Source organism: Bufo gargarizans, chromosome 1 (genome assembly GCF_014858855.1).
Source record: "Bufo gargarizans isolate SCDJY-AF-19 chromosome 1, ASM1485885v1, whole genome shotgun sequence".
Lineage (NCBI taxonomy): Eukaryota > Metazoa > Chordata > Amphibia > Anura > Bufonidae > Bufo > Bufo gargarizans.
The window spans coordinates 513,996,639-514,022,988 of NC_058080.1; the positions used below are offsets into that span (position 1 = coordinate 513,996,639).

The following is a 26,350-nucleotide window of genomic DNA, read 5'->3' on the forward strand; positions in this document are numbered from 1 at the left end:
CAGACGTGCCTTGCGCTGTTCCCAGATTCTTCCCCTTGCTGATTGATGGAATCCCCCAATCTGTGGGCAATGGGTGATGCTGCAATATCTGGTGATGTATTGATGCTTTACTCTTACTTACTCATGATAGTCAAGATAACTGTAGTTTTATAATTATGATAACTCTTATTGTCAACCATAATTTTATTATCATTAATCATAAATAAAGTAATTGTCTTGCTTTAACTCACTTTAGGTCCTTGTCTGTGAGCTAGTGAGCGCTCAGTAGTAGTGTTAGCAACACTTTTATCAGGCAAAACACCTAGTGATACAGGTGAAACTCGAAAAATTAGAATATCGTGCAAAAGTCCATTTATTTCAGTGATGCAAATGAAAAGGAATTGCATTAATGCAGCTTAAAATTAGAATTTAGTAAAAAGGTTCAATATTCTAGGCTCAAAAGGTCAGACTCTAGTCAGCTAATTAATCCATACCCCCTGAGCAAAGGGTACCTCAAAATTATGACTTATGGGTTTTTATAAGCTGTAAGCCATAATCATCCAAATTATAACAAATAAAGGCTTGAAATATCTCACTTTGCATGTAATGAGTCTATCTCATATGTTAGTTTCATCTTTCAAGTTGCATTACTGAAATAAATTAACTTTGCGCGATATTCTAATTTTTCGAGTTTCACCTGTATGTCCCCATTGTTTGAGAGGAGGGAAACCCCTTTAATGTCTTCTCCAGCTAGGCATCTCTCTCAACAGGAATGATGTTTCTCCTGGTCTCCTGAAGCTGGACTAGCATCTGTCGTGAATGGCAAGCAGAGCTACATTGAAGCGGTTGATCTGGACAAGAAAGCCTCTCCTTTAGAGGGGAAAGCTAGCTTCCTCTGCTAAGTCAGGGCAAAATTAACTAAACTGTGCCACCCACAGACAGTTTTTGGGAATATATACAAAGCATGAGCAGAATACATAAATTCAAATCAAGAACAATTTGCAAGTACCCTGTTCTGGGGTACGCACTTACATTAGTTTAACCAATTAAGTCATAAGTAAAAATTGTGTATAAAAAAGGCCAGAGCCTGCATCATGTATGACCGTAGCTAGAACTAGAAAACTCAGTACAGTAAACTTACCAAGCATTATCTAAACATGCAGTTACGTGCATGCACATTTCTTTCAAGATTCACTATCTATAGACATGGTTCCTATGTCATTGTGTGGTGGTTTGATTCATGTGTGCCTGATCCTACCCTTCATTCATCTCTGTGCATACTGTCCTATGAGCAATCTAAGAACTTACCGTAATAATCTCCTCTAGAATAGATAATGATTAGTCGATGAAATTGTTGAACAGAGAGAAAAGAAAGACAGCACTGATCATTCCTGAATACAGGATGATAAACTTGTTGTCTGGGTTAATCTATAACTTCTTCAGGTCTATGTAACAAGTTTAATGTGTACTCACAAGTTACCTAAGAGCTTTAAAGTGAACCTCCTCATATATTGTAGGGAGCTGCTCGAGCACCACTTTCCTCTTACTTCATGAGCAGAGATGATACAAGGCAGGACAATCAAATTCTCCGCTATTGGCTGAATGACTCATAAAGCATACAATTACAGAAGTAGACATGCTATAAGGGTATGATACAGGGTTCTCCAGGCTCCAGATATTGATGATCTATGCTGAGGATAGGTCATCAATATCCGATCAGTGGGGGTCCAACAGCTAGCAACCCCATCAATCAGCTGTCCCTGCAGTGTGCCAGAACTAGCACTGAGAACGGAGCCGGAAGCAAAGCAAAGTCTGTTGGCCCCACAGGGTTACAGCAGCCCAACTCCCATTCACATTCAATAGCCGCAGGGAAGAGCTGATCAGTGGGGGTTACTGCAGCCTATGAGACAGACGCAGTTACTATGAGCTATATAGGATGTAACTGAAGGAAATCAGCGGACTGGGTATGAAAGATGTATGCAGACTAATGGAAAACGGAACTTCAACTTAAAAGTCAGCAAAACACAATCGTCATCACAATAAGAAAAGGATGGGAAAGAATTATAATAGGTCAGTGAAATAGAGTGAGACTCACTCAAACCATATACAGTTGCAAGAAAAAGTATGTGAACCCTTTGGAATGATATGGATTTCTGCACAAATTGGTCATAAAAAGTTATCTGATCTTCATCTAAGTCATAACAATAGACAATCAGTCTGCTTAAACTAATAACACACAAAGAATTAAATGTTACCATGTTTTTATTGACAAATGACATCTCCAAGAGCTAATTGGAGTGAGGTGTCAGCCAACTGGAGTCCAATCAATGAGATAAGATTGGAGGTGTTGGTTACAGCTGCCCTGCCCTATAAAAAACACACACCAGTTCTGGGTTTGCTTTTCACAAGAAGCATTGCCTGATGTGAATGATGCCTCACACAAAAGAGCTCTCAGAAGACCTACGATTAAGAATTGTTGACTTGCATAAAGCTGGAAAGGGTTACAAAGGTATCTCCAAAAGCCTTGCTGTTCATCAGTCCACGGTAAGACAAATTGTCTATAAATGGAGAAAGTTCAGCACTGCTGCTACTCTCCCTAGGAGTGGCCAGTCCTTGTAAAGATGACTGCAAGAGCACAGCGCAGAGTCCTGACCTCAACCCGATTGAGATGCTGTGGCATGACCTCAAGAAAGCGATTCACACCAGACATCCCAAGAATATTGCTGAACTGAAACAGTTCTGTAAAGAGGAATGGTCAAGAATTGCTCCTGACCGTTGTGCACGTCTGATCTGCAACTACAGGAAACGTTTGGTTGAAGTTATTGCTGCCAAAGGAGGTTCAACCAGTTATTAAAGCCAAGGGTTCACATACTTTTTCCATCTGCACTGTGAATGTTTGCATGGTGTGTTCAAAAAAAACATGGTAACATTTAATTATTTGTGTGTTATTAGTTTAAAGAGGACCTTTCACTAAAATAAAAAATCTAAACTAAGCATACAGACATGGAGAGCGGTGCCCAGGGATCTCCCTGCACTTACTATTATCCCTGGGCTCCGCTCCGTTCTCCATGTATAGGCTCCAGTATCTTCAGATTTTTGGCTCAACTGGGAGGAGCCTGCCGGCGTCTCCTTCCCCAGGCTGTAGCGCTGGCCAATTTCTCTTAGTCTTTTACGTCCCTAAAGTGCACCATTCACTGTGTGCTTATAACTGAGTTCTCCGTACACCGCTGACTGCTCAACAGTGTATGGAGTATGGAGTGTGCCCGTGCTCCCTGGAGGATTACTAACTCTTGGCATAGTAAATGGGTGTCCTGTATCCATGTACTATGCCAGGATCTGCCTGCTCCGCTAAGCTAAGAGAACTGCATGCCAGCAATATGCGCTCCTGCTTGCACTCCCTGCGCTGCTGCTGCCCCATTGTTAAAATGTGTACGCTGTACTCCGTACACCGCTGAGCTCTCAGCGGTGTACAAAGAACTGAGTTTTAAGCGCACAGTGAATGGTGCACTTTAGGGACATAAAAGACTAAGAAAAATACAAAATTGATTAATAAAGTACATCAGAAATAGTTATATTAGGGCATTGGGATATCATATTAAAAATTGTTACAAAGGTTTAGTTACTCTTAAAAAAAAAAGTAAGAGATCCTATACTTAAAGGGGTTGTATCATGAAGACAACCATTATTCATATGATGTATAAAGGCATAGACCCCTTTATGACAAGCAGCATAGATCTGCTCTGTAACTGCACACAATGCAGATTACGTGCGGTTTTTCTGCTCGTATTTTCATGCAGAGATTAGGCAAATCTCATGTACACATTGCATATTTTCTACACACTGAAACTGATATTCCAAGCAAATTTTAAAATCCACAGCATGTCAATTTTTTGTTGATTCTGCACAGAAAATCTGCACTAAAAACCCCATAAAATCTGTGCAAAATTCTTGATAAATAGTGTTGAATTATGTGTGTTTTTTAATCTCATTTTTACGCTCAAGCCGTCTGCCATTCATCTGTAGTGGTTTCCCCCATATGTTTAGCGTTTTGCTGGTAGCTGGATCCAAGCTTTAAACTACTCTTCAAGGCCACAATGATTGCTATGCCGTTTATATAAGCGATTTTCAAACCATCAAATACTTCTATTTTCCTAGTAGTACAGTCAGTTTTCCAGCTCCGCCTGTGCAAAAACATTAAATCTGATCACCAAGTAAGCAGCCAATTTGCTGTGTCACATGCAAGTTCAGCACTTTGCACCATAGATTGTATGTCCCAGCGTGCCCTGCGCTGTTAAATACCCTGACCATGCAGGGAGAGGACATGGCTGTCAGGAGTTAATGGCAGAGCACTTTCTGAGAATTATCGCAAGACTGAGAAACCATAAAAAACTATGTGCATCACAAATCTGCAAGTAGTTACTAAAGCAGGCCTGAGAGGTGACAGGTCCTCTGTAATTATCTGTAGGCTACACTCATAGAGCTGGGGCTAAGGTTACAGAGAACGGCTACCCGGATTTACCTCTTATAGAAGAAAGCAACAAAAAATGCACAGTACGGTAATTGTAGCAAAGGGTAGTATTACTAGTACAGGACTTACCTGAATGTGATACCAATATACTGCATACCTCCCAACTTTTGGGATAATTAATGAGGGACACTTATGGTTCAATGTGATCCACTTTTCCTGCCTATTTATACACTTCAATAGTTTTCTCTTATAAAATAGTGCAAAAATGATCTAAATATAGAAATTTCTAAAATTCTAATTGCATCAAATAATGAAATAATATACAAGACAGGGTCTAATATCTACAGGTGAAACTCGAAAAATTAGAATATCGTGCAAAGTTCATTTATTTCAGTAATGCAACTTAGGCTACTTTCACACTAGCGTTCAGAACGGATCCGTCTGCATTAAAATGGCAAAAAAAAAGCTAAGTGTGAAAATAGCCTCGGACGGATCCGTCAATGCTTTCAATGTAAAGTCAATGGGGGACGGATCCGCTTGAAGATTGAGCCACATTGTGGCATCTTCAAACGGATCCGTCCCCATTGACTTACATTGTAAGTCTGGACGGATCCGCACGCCTCCGCACGGCCAGGCGGACACCCGAACGCTGCAAGCAGCGTTCAGCTGTCCGCCTGTCCGTGCGGAGGCGAGCGGAGCGGAGGCTGAACGCCGCCAGACTGATGCAGTCTGAGCGGATCCGCTCCATTCAGACTGCATCAGGGCTGGACGGCTGCGTTCGGGTCCGCTCGTGAGCTCCTTCAAACGGAGCTCACGAGCGGACCGACGAACGCTAGTGTGAAAGTAGCCTTAAAAGGTGAAACTAACATATGTGATAGACTCATTACATGCAAAGCGAGATATTTCAAGCCTTTACTTGTTATAATTTGGATGATTATGGCTTACAGCTTATGAAACCCCAATTTTGAGGTCCCCTTTGCTCAGGGGCTATGGATTAATTATCTGACTAGAGTGTGACACTTAGCCTAGAGTATTGAACCTATTGAAACTGAGCCCAGAATATTGAACCTTTTCACAATATTCAAATTTTAAGCTGCATTAATGCAATTCCTTTTAATTTGCATTAGGCCGAATGCACACTGCCGTGTTTCATAACCGTGAGCGGTCCGTGGAACCACAGGCTGGATTCCTGCTGAGAACAGGAGCGCACTGCGTCATTGGTTGCTATGACGCTGTGCGCTTCCTGCTGCCGCAGCAATACGGTAATACACTGGTATAGATCAGACCAGTGTATTACTGTATTGCGGCGGCAGCAGGAAGCGCATGGCCGTGTGCCGTGTGCATTCGGCCTTACTGAAATAAATGGACTTTTGCACGATATTCTAATTTTTCAAGTTTCACCTGTAGAGAGGAACCAGACAAACACTTTCTGGGTCAATATTGTGAATGTAATAATGCAAATCTATACCTCAGATAGAAAAGAGGGACATTGAAGGAGCAAAGAGGGACAGAGGGACATAGATCAAAAAGTGGGACTGTCCCTCCAAAAGAGGGACACTTGGAGGTCTGATACTGGCATGCTGACATTTCACCATGCTGCACAACCCAGCCATGTGCCTCATTGAAGAAATATAGAAAATACAATTCCCTGTGTCTTCAAACCAGAATTAAAGGGGTTGTCTCACCTCAGACATTGGGGGAATATTTATATTAGTGGAACCGCCGAAAATAGCCGAGCATGCCTCTCAGCTATTTTCAACACTCCCACAGGAATGAATGGAGGACGGCCGCGCATGCGCCCACCTTCACTTTGCGGGCTCTGTTGTAAAGATAGGTGCAGGTTTCAGAGTTGGGACCCGCATCTATGAAACATTGGGAGCATATCCTAACGATATGCCCCTAATGTTTAAGGTGAGACACCCCCCTTTAAGGTGCATTTAGACACGTGGAGGAGCAGCAGCAGATTGTTGGGAAGGAAGTGTTCCTCCTAAACAGTTGGCTGCTCCTTAAGTGGAGGTGAAGGACTCCACAGTATGAGGATGAGGGATCACTATAGTGTTCCCTCGTCTTCATACAGCTGCATTATTTCTGGGCAGCAGATCTCTGTTTAGACTGCGTGATCTGCCACCCAAAAATGATAATATAGGTGCCTGCACCAACGACAGGATCACTCAGTGAACAAGAGTTTTGCTCATTCATTGGGTGATCGGCGACACCTTTACATGGCAGATTGTCGGGAACGTCCGTTCGCACAGGGGCCCCTGTGCAAAGAATGTGCCTTGCCCTCCCCCCTCCCAAACCACACATACAGACATAAACATAGGTCAGAGGTAAAGAATAATACCAACTGTCACTCCCCCCCCCCCCCCCCCCCCAATTCTACAAGGAGAGGAAGGGGCATCAGGGATGGTGGTGCGTAAGATTCGTGAATAACTCCACATAGCAGGGATGAGAGATGGGCCTGCACATCAGGTGTCGGCTATGTCTTACTTGGGGCCAAGAGGCAATACAATTATAATAGTGGGGGTGTGCTTGTCTTATCGCTGGAGGGTTAGGGGGGGTTATTGAATATTGTTTTTCTTTTGTTTCTTTTTATTCTTTGGCTATCACAAATGAAGAGGTCTATCTGTTGATAAAGTGCCTTTAATTTTGTAATCTGGCTGCCATGTATGAACATGTCTTTTTGATAACGGTCTGAATGACCAAGTGTAATGTATAGACCCAATTCTATGCTTGTGCAGTGTCCCAGGGGGGTCAGTAGTGTATGCTGGGCTTTGTAGTGCAGATTTACCCACTAACCTGGGATCCACTGTCGTCTTCAATTCTGGTCAGATATTGGAACAGGCAGGTATTTAATGTTCGTGACGCCAGTGTCAATTAAACGGTGACACGCCGTGTATGGTATTGTAGAAGAATGAAGCAACCACAGGATAGCCAACCAAAACGGGAACTTTACTGAATGTCAGTGATAGTTACACATGGACGCAGTTGGAAGCGCAGTTCCATGGAAGACAGTTGGTTTCTATTTGAATACAGCTGGTTCTTAGAAATACAGAATGGCCGGTTATAGCGATGTTCTTTACAGAGTGTTAATTACAGGAGATGCAGTACAGGCGGCTTGCACACTATTCCTGACTGGTCCTGAAACATGTGACTTATTCTCCAAGGTCTAATGCCCTTTATCTGGCGTACCCTTGAAGCTGTCCTTATCTAGTACCTCCTCTGTTATCTTGAGTACCTCTCGCTTTATCAGATTGGCCTCTGTAGTATTCTGTGTCCCGGCTGGTTGCTTGCTTCTGATGTTTCAGCTAAACGGATGATGACTCAGGAGGGGAACCTTTTCCTTGGATCCGGAACCCGGTTACAGGGCCTTTACTACCCTCTCCTAGTCGGCAGGCTTCAGGCCTGCGCTACTCTCACAGGCCCATAGCCTGGCCTTGACTCAGACACAGGATCATTTCTGACTCCTCTTCCCACTGTCTGACTTACTACTACTTCCTGACTGGGCCTTATATAACCTAGGGTTCCCTAGCTCCCTCTAGTGACTCAGAGCTGGAATGACACCCTAGCCGGCCTGCACATGCACATTTCACAGTAACAGGAAGTACATAGCATTACATTAACAAGATATTTTATACCAACCTCCCCATAAATACAGGGGGAACGACAGTACCCAAGTGACCCTTCTGTAGTGACGGGGTATTACTCTCCCGTACACTACACTTGCTGAAGGATTCTTCTTTCCTATGTGTTTGTAATTTGAAAAAATGTTAATAAAAATGATCTGATTTAAAAATATATATATATATATATATATATATATACTGTGGTGCGTATATACTATATACTGAATATACTTACTCCGCTCCCTGCGCCGCCCCTGGTCCTTGCACTGCTGCTAATTCTCCCGTCGCGCGGACCAGGAGCGGCGCGAGTATATTCCCTGTGACGAGCCTTGCACATGGGGGAATTTCATACTCTTGGATAACCCCACATTGTAATTTTTGCCCCTTTGTGCCAGCACACAGTAGTAATCTCCACATTGTGCCCCCTTTGCAGTAGCTATGGACAGATTATGTGCACCCTCACAGTAATTATGCTAGATATGTGCCCCCCTTACAATAGTTATGGACAGATATGTGCCCCTCAGACAGACCCATTGAAATGAATGGGTCAGGATTCAGTCTAGATGATATGCATCTACACTGGCGCTGGATGCGACAAAGTAATGGAGAGGCCGGCACCTCTTCATAACTTTGGCAGAACCACTGCCAGTTTAGAGGTTATTAAGACCAGTGTCTAAAAAATAACATACCAAGTCAGGTTCAGTGCCTGACAGGTGCAGTGGACACACAGGAAGCCTCCAGTCCTCACTCACCAACTCCTAAATTGCTGCAGGCTTCACACATTCAGCACCAGGAGCGCTAGGTGAGGACCAAATGTGGGTGGGGCTACTGCAAGGGGGTGGAGCTACCGCAACACTAGACGGGGCGGGGCTACTGAGGCAGACTTAGGCTAGTTTCACACTAGCGTTCAGCTGTCCGCTCGTGAGCTCCGTTTGAAGGGGCTCACGAGCGGACCCGAATGCTTCCGTCCAGCCCTGATGCAGTCTGATGCATCAGTCTGGCGGCGTTCAGCCTCCGCTCCGCTCGCCTCCGCACGGACAGGCGGACAGCTGAACGCTGCTTGCAGCGTTCGGGTGTCCGCCTGGCCGTGCGGAGGCGTGCGGATCCGTCCAGACTTACAATGTAAGTCAATGGGGACGGATCCGTTTGAAGATGCCACAATATGGCTCAATCTTCAAGCGGATCCGTCCCCCATTGACTTTCAATGTAAAAGTCTGGACGGATCCGCTCAGGCTAATTTCACACTTAGCTTTATTTTGCCAATATAATGCAGACGGATCCGTTCTGAACGGAGCCTCCGTCTGCATTATTATGATCGGATCCGTTCAGAACGGATCCGATCGAACGCTAGTGTGAAAGTAGCATTAGGACACAGTGACCTGGCCGAGCTGGTGTCAAACTCTTCATGACGCTGCCCACCACACAGCAGGACTGAGCTGTAAGGAGGCTGAAGGTCCTGAGACTGAAGTCCGATAGTGGGGTGGGCCCCTTCTACATGCTTGATTGAGTGATTATGAATGGTGAAGCGGGGTGCCTGCTGCTCTCTGCTTCACCATTACAATCAACCTCCTGTGGACGCACAGACAGCTGAGCTGGAGGGCCCCCTCATAGGCTGGGCCCCTGTGCAGCTGAACCTTGCGTTTGCAGGAACGTTCATTCCCAATAATCTGACGATTATGGCCCAGTGTAATTCTACCTTTAAACTTCGGAAAAACAACTATTTACACATTGTTTCAATCATTTATCAGCTCTGACTAGGAAAGGAAACTATACTTTAAAACAGATAGTAAATGCACATATAAGAAGAGGAGTAGGACATCTCATAGATTGTAAGCCCTCACGGGCAGGGCCCTCACTCACTGTAACTCGTCTTGTTCATGCTTAGTGAAATTGTCTGTATTATGTATGTGCACCGCTTATCATATGTACAGCGCCATGGAATGAATGGCGCTTCAATAATAATAATAGTATTAATACTGTACAGTATAAACATAGCCACCATGAAAAGTCTTGTTTAGGTGCCACACCAAGATCCTTATAAGCCCTGAAGAAAATTGACAACACAGACCTAAAGGTATGCAAATGAACCTATAAACCTATGATCAGTTGCTTTATATTTCAGCAAATTTTAATATACACTATTTGAGACCAAAACTGCCTTGAGACATGGTTTTCTAGAGGAGTGGTCTTCTCCAGGAAAATGTCTAGTATGCATCATACGTGTTCGTTACAGGGGAACGCTATGGTAAACAGATGCCACTGTATGGCATCTGTCTGAGGCATCCATTTAATGTATAATTTCTGTATACGTTAAACGGATGGCAAAAACATGATGTGAACCCAGTCTAATGTGTATGACCTCCTTAAGGACAGTAGGTAAAAGATCGGTGACAGAACTGATGTCCCCTCACACTGGAGACCTCTATAACCATGTTATAAGGAAAAATAATTATGATCGGGTCTCCATCCCGATCGTCTCCTAGCAACCGTGAGTGAAAATCGCACCGCATCCCCACTTGCTTGCGGATGCTTGTGATTTTCACGCAACCCCATTCATTTCTATGGGGCCTGCGTTACGTGAAAAACGCCCAATATAGAGCTTGCTGCGATTTTCACGCAACGCACAAGTGATGCGTGAAAATCACCGCTCATGTGAACAGCCCCATAGAAATGAATGGGTCCGGATTCAGTGCGGGCGCAATGCGTTCACCTCATGCATCGCATCCGCGCGGAAATCTCGCCCGTGTCAAAGGGGCCTTAAGGATAGGGAATGTGAAAAGGTCCAACAGCTATGACACGACAGGTGATAAGTGTCTGATTGATGGGGTCTGACTGCTGGGACCCCCATTATGAAGGGAACGTGGTCTTAAGACCGTTGTGTACATAGATTGGTGGTAATGTAATTGAATGTCTCAGGGCCCCTTTTTTCATGATCAGTGGGAGTTCCAGCAGTCAGACCCCAGCAATCTGATATTTATCACCTATCCTGTAGATAGGCAATAGGTCATTAGGGTAGGAAAACCCTTTTAAATATACTGTAGATTATGGGCTATCTGAGGAGGTTAAGATTTGGTAAATTTCATGCCAGACATTCATGCTTAAAGGGGTTAAAGGGTTTGTCTTACTTCAGTTAATGGCATTTATTATGCAGTTAATACAAGGCACTTACTAATGTATTGTGATTGTCCATATTGCCTCCTTTCTATCACATTATACACAGCACGTATCCGTGGTTACGACCACCATGTAATCCAGCAGTGGTGGCCGCACACACACTATAGGGAAAGGCTGGAAGTGCTCATAGGCCAACACCTTTACCTATAGTGTGTAAGCATGACCACCACTGCTGGATTACAGAGTGGTCAAAACCATGGATACGAGCAGTGTACAGTATAATGTGATGGAAAAGAGCCAATATGGAGAATCACAATACAATAGTAAGTATCTTGTATTAACTTTCTCTACATGATAACTGCCACTTGCTGAAGTGAGACAACCCCTATAGACCCTTTAAGTGTACTAGACTTAATAGGGTTAGGCATAAATATCTTGGTGTGTGCATTGAGTGTCCTATGTGTGTGATTGGTGTGTGCTATATATGTTCTATGTATCAGTGGTGTATGTGCAGTATGTGACATATGCATCAGTGGCTTGTGACCCATGTATAAGTGTCTTGTGTGCCACATCTGTCCGATGAGTGATTGGTGTGCACTGCATGTGTCTTGTGTCTGACTGACTTAAGTGCAGGATATCCATATTTGTGTAAATTCTGCCACATGTGTGTACATTTTGCTGTGAATGTCGGCCATCATACTTCATCTGTAATACTCCTGTTATCACTGTACAGGCTCATGAACACGACCATTGGGTGTTTTGCAGTCTGCAAATTACGGATCCGCATAACATGGATACCAGATGTGTGAATTACACATTATGTAGAACGGAACAGCCGGCCTCTAATAGAACAGTCCTGTGCTATATTCGAAATATTCGTGAATTAGCGAAGTTGCGATATTCGCAATTAATATTCGCTATTCGAATATTCAAGCTCAACACTAATCCTTGTGTGTAATGTGGACAATAATAGGACATGTTCTATCATCTTGCAGAACGGATATGGACATACAGACACAGAATGCACACAGAGTCATTTTTTATTTTTTGTGTAGCCCCATTGAAGTGAAGTAAACGTTCTGCGTGGAAAAAAAAAAATAAGTTTGTGTGCAGGAGCCCTAAGGTGGGCCCCCAGAATCAGTTACACTGGTGGGCCCTAAGTACCCCAGTCGGACACTGTACATAAACATGTTGTTGCCGTGATATCGTGCTGAGGAGGAATTGTTTTTACCTTGTTTTTAGGACTCTCTGTAGGTACAGCATTCCTGGGTGTTTATCTGCTCTACCTATTCTACAAGAACATACTTGAGTGTTTTTTTACAGACAGACCTTTCACACAGCCCCCAGCCCCTCTGTTCCCTCCCTGGGGATCTTAGGAGTGTCTTTTATCTCTTATTTTACTGAGAGGCTCCTTCTCCCCCTCTTCTTGTTTACTGCGTTCTCCAATAACCAGTCTGACCAGCTTGAGCCGGTCTATGAAGAAAACAGCAGGACAACCAGGGAAGGGGTAGTGCCTTTAGACCTGCAAAAAGGTCTTTGCCCTCCTTTTGGTCAATGAGCCTTAAAATAGCCAGCATATCCTTTAGCCGCTTGTTTCCTCCCACCACTGGACCCTTTTGGTATTGTCTAAGACTAACATCTCCTTTAGCTGCAAAGTCTGCAAAGGGCGGGTGGGGGGTGTGCTGGGGGTGTGTTTCTAACAGGGCTCTGATTGGTGCCAGGGAATGGTCCTGGTCCTATAAGTTTATCAGTGGGAAGCATCTTTACCAAAGAAGAAAGCAAATCCCATTCAACTACAGCACCTATCATCCAGCAGTAGGTGAGCTACATTGTACCTTCATCAGTCTGATTCCATTTTCCTTTCTACTACGCTTTCTTATATCTGAAATGTTTACAAATTTATTGCAATGTTGTTTCAAATATATATAAATATTGTAAAAAATATATATTTTCCCACAATCCTAAACTGGGCATCTACCACATTATGCAGTGAAACAGGGAAAAGGCTGTATCGGTGCATAACTAAGAAGATTTGCCTTTCAGGAACCTTGAAAAGCTGGGTGACAGAGCTTGCGGTAGCTTCAATACCAGTCATTCTTGACTTTGACGCATTCTACCCAGAAAAGGATTTTAAAGGGGAGTACTCCCACAATCGACATTTATCACCTATCCGCAAGGCATGTGATAAATGTCTGATCGCTGGGGACCCAGGAACTCCCACAAATCACTATAACAGGAGTTCCGAGCCTCCAATCCCTTATTACCACAGGACCACAGTATGGAGACATTTGAATGGAGTAGTGGTCGAGCAGGACCCCCATCTTAGTGATTGAACAGTACTCCAGCGGTGGGGCATATAGCGATCAGACATTCATCACCTATTTTGTGGATAGGTGATAAATGTCAATCCAGGAACATCCCATTAAATTAGTAATAATGATGATAATATGGCGATGATTATAATTATTATTACACTGTCCATCGGTAGATAATTTTCTACATGGAATGAACTTATTTGTGACTGCAGATCAGATACATACAGGTGTCTTAGAATTCTTGCTTTTTTTATCTCTTAATTTTTTGAGAATTTTTTATTTATTTTAAGCTTTTCTGGTCTCCCTTCTTTTTTATGGGATATATAATACATTATTAATGCACAGTACGTCAAAGCGGGTTTTTTGTCTTATAAAAAAATAAAACTGTAATTCACTGCACTTACTTGGCTGGGCGGCGATTGGTCTTGAGGATCAAAATCTTTGAATACTGATGATCCTGCTTGCAGCTGGCACACCCACAAGTGCATTATGGGAAGTTTTTCATACAAGGCGACTGGTTCCTAGGAAACTTTCAATACAAAGTAGAACATGGAGTATCTAGAATTTTCTAGTCCTGTGTACAACGTGTTTTCATGGGAAACTCGTCACCAGGATGGCTTCACATGGCGGCATACATTAATGAGATCGTAGACCATTTCACTTAGTATGGAATCATTGACTATATTGAGCAACAGGAATAGATTAGATAAGAAGTTACATATTACCTGTTTCTAGATTAAATGCATATAAGGTGACAACAATATAGACTTACTTCACAGTAAAATGTGTGACCTCTTCAAATTTTTTGTATTTTTTATTACTAATTTTTTTCATATGTAGGTTTGTACAGGCAACATGTCAAAGGTTAAAGAATTCTTTTTCTAGATGGTATCAATGCTGTACAACGTGCACTAATGCGCCACAAGAGGGCAGACTTGTGTAATGACTGATTTGACTTTGGGAGCTGGTTTTAGGCAAATGCAAAGAAAATACAGTGTTAGTTAAAATGGCAGAATGTGATTGTTTGTGGACCTTGTTGAATATAAGAACTGTGAATCTTTGGAATAGTCTACCTCACGTGGTCACCACAGGAACAGATTCTAAAAAAGCCTACATGAATTCTTAAAACTAAAGGGGTTATACCATGATTGGTGTAAAAATGAAAATTAGGCATCATACAGTACATGACAATACCGTTCTAACAAAGCTAGAACCAGCCGTGTACCTCACACGGATCCAGAGATCTCCCCATTCATTGTTCCAATTGCTCTGCTAAATTATCTTCAGGCTCACAGCTCAGGGGGCATGTCCTTTCTGCTGAAGCTATGTCCCTATTACTGCCACAGCTTCTAGCGGAACATATGGCTGGTAGCAGTTGAAGATTTACACTGAGCACGTTCAACCAGCTCAATGAGACAGACAAAAAATAAGGCAAAGAACAAATAGCATGTGGCACTATACAGATAGAGTTCAGTGAATAGCTAGTCGCTATACAAATTTTTTTATTACATTGTCAGGGATATAAAGAAAATGCTTTATATAAAAGAAAGGATCAAAGGAAAAATTTCTAAGGGAATTGATCCTAGAGGTGGACATATAAAACACCTCAAAAAGAGTTCGCCGTTAATTTAATCATATTGTGCAATCAGTAAAACATGGTACAAGCGTCTATGCAAAAATATAAATGATTTAATATACAATATCTTAAAATACAATCAAAGTTTAATCAATATAAAATTCAGTAATATGCAATAACACGCAGTAATATGTAGTGCCCTAAATTTGCCACTAGATGGCTCTAACACAAATACCAGTGTTCCTTAAGGGACACTGACAGGCCCTATAAACATATTTAGATATTCATATGCTGTCATAGGTCTTATAATGTGTAGGCCAATCATATAAGTGTACCCCCTGTCCGCATTTCAAACACTGTAAAATCAACTTTATATTCATATGTGAATCACTTGCCTTTGTGCCCAAGGGGCGATCTTTCTCTTGCATTTGTGCCCAGCAGCGCCCCAACTGCCGTTTCCTAGCGCCGCTCAGCTCATTATTATTCACTGTGCTGGGCAGCTTTTCCAGTCCCCGATGCTGCGAGATCCCGTGCATGCAGAATAGAAACGTATGGGCATCGGCCTCACTTGGAGCTTCTGCACGTGCGCCAGATACCTTACCCGGCACCCTCACTCGCCGGAATCGCAGTGCGCCTGCGTCCCATAACCTTTAATGCAGCGGCTTCAGCGTCTCCTGCGCAGTGAATAATAATGAGCTGGGCGGCGCTAGGAAACGGCAGTTGGGGCGCGGTTGGGCACAAATGCAGGAGAAAGACCGCTCCTTTGGCACAAAGGCAAGTGATTCACATATATAAAGTTGATTTTACAGTGTTTGAAATGCGGACAGGGGGTACACTTATATGATTGGCATACACATTATAAGACCTATGACAGCATATTATTATCTGAATATGTTTATAGGGCCTGTCAGTGTCCCTTTAGGGTACTTTCACACGTCGCCAGAACTGCCTGCCAGATTCGGCGATCTTGACGCAAACTGATGGCATTTGTCAGACGGATCCAGATGCGGATCCGTCTGACAAATGCATTAAAAAAAAGAATCCGTCTCTCCGGTGTCAACTGGAAAAACGGATCCGGTATAATTTTTTTTTGCATTTTTAAAGGTCTGCGCACGGCAGAAAGCTGAATCTGTTTTGCCGGAACACTTAATGCCGAATCCGGCACTAATACACTTCAATGTAAATTAATGCCATATCCGGCATTCCGACAAGTGTTCAGTATTTTTCGCCAGAGAGAAAACTGCAGCATGCAGTAAACTCAATAGTGATTAGGGTGAATACGAACCCTTGCTCTGCTCAAACTATGACCAATCTCCAATATCAATATTAGATCTTTTATTCAGTAATATGCATCTTTACTGAATAGTGATAATATTGATGTAGCACTTTTAACATTATACATCCGCACTAAAGCGGGGAGTTACTAAATATCAGGCCGATTTAATTCAATCAATACTACACATAATAAAGTTATACGTTGCCCAAGAATGCAGATGATATGCAGGGTCTAAGGGAAGTTAGCTCTAATGTCCGTTCTAATCATTGTAATTTTTCTCCTGGGGTCTCTCCTTTCTTTCTTCCTTTTTTTCCCTCCTGTATGTGGTTTATTATCCAAAAACTTATCAGTTAGACACACCTTCCTAGCTTGGAGTTTTCCAATCATTATCGGTTAGGCGTGTACATATGAAAACGACTGTGATGTCACTATATTACCCAGAATTAATTTCGGCTGTTAGTGTAATGTTACTTATTTATACCTAGGTGGCACTATTGAATAAGCTACTAGCATCATTACCAGTAAAAGTTAAATGTCCAGGTCTGACTTCATCTTACATTCCATAAACATAACATATGGAATCCTAAATCAGAGCTAAAAGGGATTAACTTTGACACATATACCAATTAAAGCATAACACATTAGGTGCCAGTTTAGACATCTCCTAAACTATCAAATTTATGGTACCGATAAGAATATAATAGACCTTGTACTCTCACAGAAATGTGTGTCTCCGGTGTCACTTCAACGGGTGATTGATTGTTAGTTAAAATAACACCACCTTCCCTGAATGGAGACTTATTAACAAAGTCTATACTTAAAATTCTTCATAATATTTTAGGAGTACACGCGTTCCTAGTGAGAAATATATAAGATAATAGATGCATTGACGTTCTTATTTATTATACACACTTATATAGCGATACTAATTCCGCAGTGCTTTACAGACATTATCATCCAACTGTCCCCTATGAGGCTCACAATCTAAGGTCCCTATCAGTATGTCTTTGGAGTGTGGGAGGAAACCGGAGGAAACCCACGCAAACACAGGGAGAACATACAAACTCCATACAGATGTTGCCCTTGGTCAGATTCGAACCTAGGACCCCAGCGCTGCAAGGCACCAGTGCTAACCACTGAGCCACCGTGCTGCCCATATTATGCCCTTCATAATATTTAACAATATAAAACAATACATATGTCCTATTGATTATCTTATACAAAAAAAAAAAACTATGGTTCATTATATGTGTATACAGACACCACAGATTTTCTGCTTCACCAATAGACATCAACTGTAGGGGTAATTAGTACCAGATACGTCTAGAGAATATCTTTATATCAGTCATAAATCTATAAAGAGACAAGAATGACTCTTCTCAGACTGGCACATCTATAGAGAATAAACTTTATAAACAGTGTACTTTCCATGAACCTATTTTGGCCAACTTTAAAATTACATACCAAAATGGTGAATATATCACAATATGGCCTCATATATAATCAATTCCACTATAATTATGATATTTCGATATAAATGTTTTATACCTATGAAAAAGCACAACAACATGCAATTACAAAAGCATTCAGATCCAGGTGCTGGTTTGAAAAATGTAGAATATGATTTGTGACACAACCCCTGAGATTTCTTGGATCTTAATATTGAAGACCTATCCTCAGGATAGGTCATCAATATCAGATCGGCGGGGTCCAACACTCGGCATCCCCGCCGATCAGCTGTTTGAAAAGAAGGCTGTACTCATGCGAACGGAGCCTTTCTTTCATTGTTTACCTGCTCACTATCGACATTGCAGCAAACAGGTGTAATTACAAGAAGTCATCCCATTCACTTCTATGGAACGCTCCTTCCTATTCTAGTGTATACTACAGAGCCGTCCCATAGAAGTGAATGGGGACGACTTCTTCTAATTACACTGCTCACCGATGAGATGTCAACGGTTAGCAGGTAAGCAATGAAGAGAAAGAAGCGTTCTCACAACCTCTGCCGATCTGATATTGATGACCTATTGCAACTAGCCATAGACATGACCTGTTATATTTTCTTATCCTTCCATAGATCAAGATGCCAGAAATTAGCAGTCTTCATCTGAACACTCCTCTAAGAGACAGCGTGCCTATGTCCAAACTAGCTGGTACCAAAGTGTACCTAAAGCTTGACAATGCACAGCCAACAGGGTCCTTCAAAATCCGTGGAATTGGACATCTCTGTAAAACAGTAAGAAAAAAAATATATATATGTGGAAACAGATGCATTATAGGAACTACTGTACCAGGTATTGATCTATCTCCAAAGGGTGCACAAAATTAGATTTTCGATATCAGAGGCATTTTTAATAAAAGTGATTTAAACATCCCCTTTATTCTGGAAATCAAGTGTATGTAGGTCCTTGGGTGGCAGAATGAACGTGGGTCCCTTGTCCACTCCACTCTCTGTATGACATACTTGCCACCCCAGGTTTGCCTGGTCCTGATATCGACCCCCTGTGGGCTTTATGAGAACTGTAAGGGAGCTCCAATCTTGTACATGGGCTGTGTCTGGTATTGCAGTTTAGCCTCTTTTAAGTGACCCCCAGGTCCCATTTAATGACATTATTTGAATAGGCTTAGGCTACATTCACACGTCAGTATTTTCCTATATCCCGATTTTCGGTCCGTTTTTTGCGGATCCGTTGTTCCTGAAAATGTTTCCGTATGTCATCCGTTTTTTGCGGATCCGCAAAAAACGGAACCATGTATAAATTTCAATAATCAAATAAAGTTGTTTGGATTTCTTTGAAAAAAAATAAAAAAAAAATAATTTGTTATGTGTTTCCAGGAATGGATTCCGCATAAAACGGATGACATACGGAATGACATCCGAATGTCTTCCGTTTTTGCGGATCCATTGACTTTGTATTGTACCAGGATCCGAATTTTGCGGAAAAGAATAGGACATGTTTTATATTTAAACGGACATGCGGAACGGAACAACGGAAACGGACAGCACACATTGTGCTGTCCGATTTTTTCCAGGACCCATTGAAAATGAATGGGTCCAGATCTAGTCCTGATCTGTTCCGCAAAAAACGGAACAGATCAGGAAAGAAAAAACGGACATGTGAATGGACCCTTAAGATATTATCAAGTATTTGTGTGTGGTGGTGGTGGTGGTGGTGGGGTTCACGATCGGTACTGAAGATTTTCTAATGAAACACGCTAAATAAAATGTGTTTCTATCTTACAGTGGGCAGAACGAGGCTGTAAACATTTTATATGTTCTTCAGGTGAGTTTCTCTGTGAATTCACTTTTTTTTAAACTACAATTTGTCTTTGGACATTTACATTGTAATGCCGGGTGGATGCCAATGTCATGTGCTATACGTCATACAGAGCCATGTAAGACAGTTACGAAGCCCCTTCATTCTCACAGTCAGTGGGGCTTTCAGCTAATGGACCTCCATTGGTCTTTTAATATGGCTCCAGTACAGTTTTTTCTTAATTTAGTAATTTTAATAATAATTTCACAGAATTCTAGTTATCTCTTAGGAAGCACATACATTTAAGAAAATATACTAACTATAGATTTGAGAACATTTCAAATGGAATCTATTAACTATGTTGTTCAACCATGAATGTTAATTTACAAGTCTTCGTCATGACATACAAATGAACCATACAGGGGGGTACATAATTAATCGTGTGGTTTCACGTATTCTTTTTTTTAGGAGGCAATGCTGGCCTGGCAGCCGCTTATAGCGCCCGCATGCTGTCCATCCCTGCCACTGTTCTTGTGCCAGTTACTACTCCAAGCTTCACCATTCAGAGAATCAGAGATGAAGGTGCTACTGTCTGCGTGGTGGGAGAGGTGGGTTCATCCTTCCTCATCTGGAGATAATGAAACGACACAAAAAGCAAAGAGCATTAAAAAAAAAAATTCAAAAAGTATTTTAAAAAAACTTCCCCAATATGAACAAGATAAAAGATTATCACTATATGCGGATATAAAAAATGTATAACTGTGAAAGTTCACAATTGCGTCTGGTCTTCTGACTATGGTCATATCACATGTCTGCTGTTGGTTCATATACAGACGTGGACAAAATTGTTGGTACCCTTTGGTCAATGAAAGAAAAAGTCACAATGGTCACAGAAATAACTTTAATCTGACAAAAGTAATAATAAATTAAAATTCTATAAATGTTAACCAATGAAAGTCAGACATTGTTTTTCAACCATGCTTCAACAGAATTATGTAAAAAAATAAACTCATGAAACAGGCATGGACAAAAATGATGGTACCCCTAACTTAATATTTTGTTGCGCAACCTTTTGAGGCAATCACTGCAATCAAACGCTTCCTGTAACTGTCAATGAGACATCTGCACCTCTCAGCAGGTATTTTGGCCCACTCCTCATGAGCAAACTGCTCCAGTTGTGTCCGGTTTGAAGGGTGCCTTTTCCAGACTGCATGTTTCAGCTCCTTCCAAAGATGCTCAATAGGATTGAGGTCAGGGCTCATAGAAGGCCACTTTAGAATAGTCCAATTTTTTCCTCTTAGCCATTCTTGGGTGTTTTTAGCGGTGTGTTTTGGGTCATTGTCCTGTTGCAAGACCCATGACCTGCGACTGAGACCAAGCTTTCTGACACTGGCTAGTACATTTCTCTCTAGAATTCCTTGATAGTCTTGAGATTTCATTGTACCCTGCACAGATTCAAGACACCCTGTGCCAGACGCAGCAAAGCAGCCCCAGAACATAACAGAGCCTCCTCCATGTTTCACAGTAGGGACAGTGTTCTTTTCTTGATATGCTTCATTTTTTCGTCTGTGAACATACAGCTGATGTGCCTTGGCAAAAACTTCGATTTTTGTCTCATCTGTCCACAGGACATTCTCCCAGAAGCTTTGTGGCTTGTCAACATGTAGTTTGGCATATTCCAGTCTTGCTTTTTTATGATTCGTTTTCAACAATGGTGTCCTCCTTGGTCGTCTCCCATGTAGTCCACTTTGGCTCAAACAACGACGGATGGTGCGATCTGACACTGATGTTCCTTGAGCATGAAGTTCACCTTGAATCTCTTTAGAAGTCTTTCTAGGCTCTTTTGTTACCATTCGGATTATCCGTCTCTTAGATTTGTCATCAATTTTCCTCCTGCGGCCACGTCCAGGGAGGTTGGCTACAGTCCCATGGATCTTAAACTTATGAATAATATGTGCAACTGTACTCACAGGAACATCTAGTTGCTTGGAGATGGTCTTATAGCCTTTACCTTTAACATGCTTGTCTATAATTTTCTTTCTGATCTCTTGAGACAGCTCTTTCCTTTGCTTCCTCTGGTCCATGTCGAGTGTGGTACACACCATATCACCAAACAACACAGTGATTACCTGGAGCCATATATATAGGCCCAATGGCTGATTACAAGGTTGTAGACACCTGTGATGCTAATTAGTGGACACACCTTGAATTAACATGTCCCTTTGGTCACATTATGTTCTGTGTTTTCTAGGGGTACCATCATTTTTGTCCATGCCTGTTTCATGAGTTTATTTTTTTACATAATTCTGTTGAAGCATGGTTGAAAAACAATGTCTGACTTTCATTGGTTAACATTTATAGAATTTTAATTTATTATTACTTTTGTCAGATTAAAGTTATTTCTGTGACCATTGTGACTTTTTCTTTCATTGACCAAAGGGTACCAACAATTTTGTCCACGTCTGTACATCTTCTGAGTCTGACCACACCAATATATCGATGGTACTGTGAATGACCCATCAGAGCTCTGGATAACTATAGTTCCGACCAAGAAAAGGACAAGCCCTTTTACATGATCTGATGATAGGGAATGAACTACTCTCAATCTTGCCACCAATCACCCACCAAACAGTGTGTAAACAGGGGATGAGTTGGGACTCAGGACAAACTATAGTATTACCAATCGTTCATCCTCATATTAAAGGGGTTTTCTGGTACTTAGATATTGATCACTTATCCTCAGGATAAGTCACAAATATCAAATTAAGAGGTCCAACAAGTGGCACCCCCACTGATCAGCTGTTTTGGCCAGTCACTGATGCCAAAGACTAAATGGTGGACAAAAGTGGAAGCACAAGGTTTCTTCTACTGTGTAGTGGCCAGGCAATGCTGAAGTACTGCAGCTCAGCTCCCACTCCAGGGAGTCTTCCATCCACTGTATAGTATCCGGTGTCCGCAGCTGCCGTAATTTGCTGGTGGGGAGTGCTGGGTGTCAGAATGTCACCAGTATGAATGTCTATAGAACACAAACATTAATGCTGAAAATGCAAAATGCAATATTTGGCACAATTCCTTGTCATGTTAAGGATGCCCTTTATTCCATCAAAGATTATGGAAAATGACAGCAAATTTCTGCAAACCCTTCTGTAAGTAAATAGCAAAGCTATGTAGCATGATACAGCATTTAACTTTATTTGTCCCATTTCTCCATGCAGATACTTGATGATACAATTGAGCATGCTAAGGAGATGGTGAAGAATAACCCAGGGTGGGTATATATCCCTCCATTTGATGACCCTTTAATATGGTAAGAAAATTGTTTTTATTAAATATAGTCATAATTTATGACACAACTTAGGCAAACTGGGTCCTAGTTTATTATCTGAAATTATTGTTTGCAACACCTTTTTCATAGGGAAGGCCACACTTCACTAGTAAAAGAAATTAAGGAAAGCCTTCCTTCAAAACCAGGAGCAATTGTCCTCTCAGTTGGTGGTGGTGGTATGCTCTGTGGAGTAGTCCAAGGTCTCCAGGAAGTGGGATGGAATGATGTTCCCATAGTTGCAATGGAAACAAAAGGCGCTCACAGTCTTCATGCTGCACTAGAGGAAGGAAAACTAGTGACTCTTCCAGAAATTACCAGGTACGGATATATACACATATGAAACATAACATGTACCCTGCTAAACACTGAAATTGCAACACCAGGAAGGAAAAGTTGTGGAATCATGTAAATCACAGGATCCATAGGCTTGTTACTGATATGCAAATTATAAGAAATGGAAACAATATTAAAAATATCTTGATTTATTCAGTAGCGAGTATGAGTGCCACATACAGAAATATACACACTTAGAGGCTGTGGCATGTTATCAATGAGGTTATTAATATGTGTCTGAGTAATGTTCTGCCACTCTGAATGCACTTGGGCACGCAGATCATCAAGATCCGCTGCTGGCAGCTCCCTTTGCAATTGCCGACTAATAACATCATATAAGTGCTCGATGAGAGACAAGTCCAGAGACTATGCGGGTCATGGTAGCATGTTTAGTCCACATAGGCTGCTCACCGTATGAGGAGAAACATTCAGTTAGTTGAAAGATGGCTCCCGGGACACTGGTTTCACAACCAAATCTATATAACGCTGAGCTGCTAGTGTACCTGAAGTGCCATACATTATGCCACCCCATCATCTCAAAAGTATGACTGTTGTGACTTTCCCTTGTGAATGCCTCTTCATGGTGTTGCCCACTTGGTCTCCAGCCCAATCTCTAGCTACTATTGCATCTGAGACAAGAGAGGGACTCATCGCTGAAGATAGACCTCCATTCCATCCTCCATTGTCTTGCTATGCACCACGATAGCCTTTGAGAGCGGTGGCATGAGGTCATTAGAACATCTGTAGGTAGATCTCTACGTAATACCCCAATGTCACACATACCCATTCCAATGGTGTGTGTAGACACTGTCTGCCACCCTAGGCTTGGAATGTGACATCCAATTTCACTTGCAGTACAGAATAGATTACTATGCGCCATTTTTGTAATCACACAATCCGCCTCAATGATACATGTAGGCAGCCATGGTAGAGAGAGGTTGGTAGGGCCAATCTTAAAGTAGCTGTGTGGACTACACAATCAAGAACATGTAATCCAGAGTCATTTAGGAGGGTAGCGACCAACACAGGACAAAACTAGCTGTGTTAGGAGACTCAGAGATAGTAGTAGGTATCACTAAAAGTTAAATGCCATCAGGTTTGGTTTCTTTACGGGAAATCTATACTTTATGCGCTTCAGCACTTTTCTTTTTCCTGTTTTAGTGTGGCTAAGACATTGGGAGCCAAGACCGTCGGAGCACAAACACTTAAAGTGGCCAAAGAACATCCCGTTTTCTCTGAGGTCATCTCTGACCAAGATGCTGTGATGGCCATTGAGAGGTTCCTAGGTAAGCAATTACGCAGAGTACAATTCATGCTACAGCAGGCATATAGATTATAAAATATATAAATGTTAAAACTGCTAATACCACACCATGGTGCAGAGCTACTAATTGCCACATATAGGAAATCTGCTCTTCAATATTCTTAGTGTCATATTTATTTCTACAATAAGTTAGTTACTCTCCTGATATTCAGATTATACATGATAGCACTCTTTTGGAGGGGAAGGTGTTAAAGGAATTCTCCAGGCCTGTACCTAAAATGGGCCTTTCAGCTAACCTGTGCCACTGCATGATGTACATGCAGCTGAACAGGATGAATAGTGAGCATATCCAGTTGCGATGCCAGAGGAGGAGCCCGCAGCCAGTCAGGTGGTCATGTGACTCCAGTTGGGATCGTTGAATCGGCAGAGATGGAAGTGTTAGTACTGCTGAAGGTGTATGCTCTCCAAAGGTCTACAGGACTTCTGAACCCCATTAATTTATAGCTATGTCGTAAGTGGGTAGATGCATTTTGATGACTTACCTGTTGTCCATTTTTCTAGATGATGAGAAAATGCTTGTAGAACCCGCGTGTGGAGCTGCTCTTGCTGCGGTATACAGTGAAGTGATTGGGAAGCTGCAGAAGGAGGGCAAGCTGAAGAAGGACCTTTCATCTGTGGTCATTAATGTGTGCGGTGGGAACAACATCACTCTCAAACAACTCTTCCAACTTAAGGAGCAGTTGGGCATGGAGTCTGTCAGTGCTGCATAGGAAAAGACTGTGCTTTCTAAACATTCGGACTAAGTCACTGTATCAGTCTGCAGGGAATCTCAACTCAAGGCATAGGAAGAACTGTCAAACATGTTCTTTCCAACCAAAATTCAGGTTCACTGTTCAATATAGGAGTATGGCATTATCTGACATTCCTAAACTTGTTGTCCTCAGATGGCTGTGTTGGTGACGGTTACTGAATTCCGTGTACGTAACTCTGTGCTACACATCAGTACTACTCATCTGACCTTATCCTCTAGCATCCAGAGACCAGGACAGTTTTATTAGAGCTGTAGAACCCTTTGTTAGAGTATAGCATGGATAGTAATGAGAAGACCACTGTATTTATGTAGGTATTACAAAGACCACAGAGAGGAATGAGAAAGCTAATAAAGGCTAGCTGAAGGGAAATATTTCAATGTAACCACTACCTCTATATTCTGTCAAACATCACTGTGAAGATATTGTTTGCCATGGAGATGCAGCTTTTCTGAATTTCTGCATCTAATTTATTTTCTATATGTGTTATGTTTAACTATTATATGGCATTAAACAACTTGATATGAAAAAACAAAAACGCTACTGTGATTGTGAACATCCAATAAGCCTCTAGACCAGGGATCAGCAACCTCTGGCACTCCAGCTGTTCTGAAACTACAACTCCCAGAATCCTCCTTTCACTTCCGTGGGAGTTACAAAGACAACCAAGAAAGTTTGTATGCTGGTAGTTTGGGAGTTGTAGTTTCCCAGCAGCTGGAGTGCCAAAGGTTGCCGATTCCCGCTCTAGACAATTAAAATAGACTTAGAGCGGTATCATGGTTTGCACGGGTGACTGCTTTAAAGCATTTCCTTAGTCAGACCACCAGAGAGGAGATCTATATCCAGAAACACTCTGGTACACAAAGCAAAAAGATTCGGACTCAAGACAGAAGAGGACAGTTTTTGTTTAATTAAGCAAATTATGGGAAAAACAAATAACTTTCTTTATTAAAAAGGACATTTAAAAGCCTAGAAGACAATATATCAAATCCCTATCAAACACTAGCC

At 41.9% G+C, this 26,350-nt stretch overlaps 2 protein-coding genes across 5 annotated transcripts in view; one reads left to right on the plus strand and one right to left on the minus strand.

Annotated features, from left to right (window-relative positions):
- The window catches only part of SDSL (serine dehydratase like), a 73,753-nt gene extending 72,372 nt beyond the window's left edge, over positions 1-1,381 (minus strand). The window contains exon 1 of one of the 3 annotated variants that reach the window (XM_044275324.1): positions 1,288-1,381. The gene's annotated coding sequence lies outside the window, so the exon portion shown is untranslated. The remainder of the gene's footprint in view (positions 1-1,287) is intronic. The other 2 variants (XM_044275323.1, XM_044275325.1) reach the window with 2 other exon arrangements.
- LOC122924335 (L-serine dehydratase/L-threonine deaminase-like) lies at positions 1-25,768 on the plus strand. 2 transcript variants are annotated; one of them, XM_044275320.1, is made up of 8 exons: positions 1-91; positions 18,432-18,590; positions 19,599-19,638; positions 20,080-20,219; positions 22,827-22,918; positions 23,027-23,254; positions 24,431-24,555; positions 25,095-25,768. In XM_044275320.1, the coding sequence occupies exons 1-8, from the start codon at positions 77-79 to the stop codon at positions 25,301-25,303; spliced, it is 1,008 nt and encodes a 335-aa protein (XP_044131255.1). In that variant the 5' UTR covers positions 1-76; the 3' UTR covers positions 25,304-25,768. The 2 variants fall into 2 exon arrangements, with proteins under 2 accessions (XP_044131255.1, XP_044131257.1); XM_044275322.1 differs by lacking the exon at positions 1-91 and adding an exon at positions 12,970-13,006.
- Positions 25,769-26,350: the final 582 nt, after the last annotated feature.

Excerpts from the sequence above, each read along its gene's own strand:
- LOC122924335 (XM_044275320.1), top strand. Across the intron at positions 20,220-22,826 it reads CTGTCTGCGTGGTGGGAGAG|ATACTTGATGATACAATTGA; the intron begins GTGGGTTCATCC and ends TTCTCCATGCAG. Across the intron at positions 22,919-23,026 it reads TTTGATGACCCTTTAATATG|GGAAGGCCACACTTCACTAG; the intron begins GTAAGAAAATTG and ends CCTTTTTCATAG.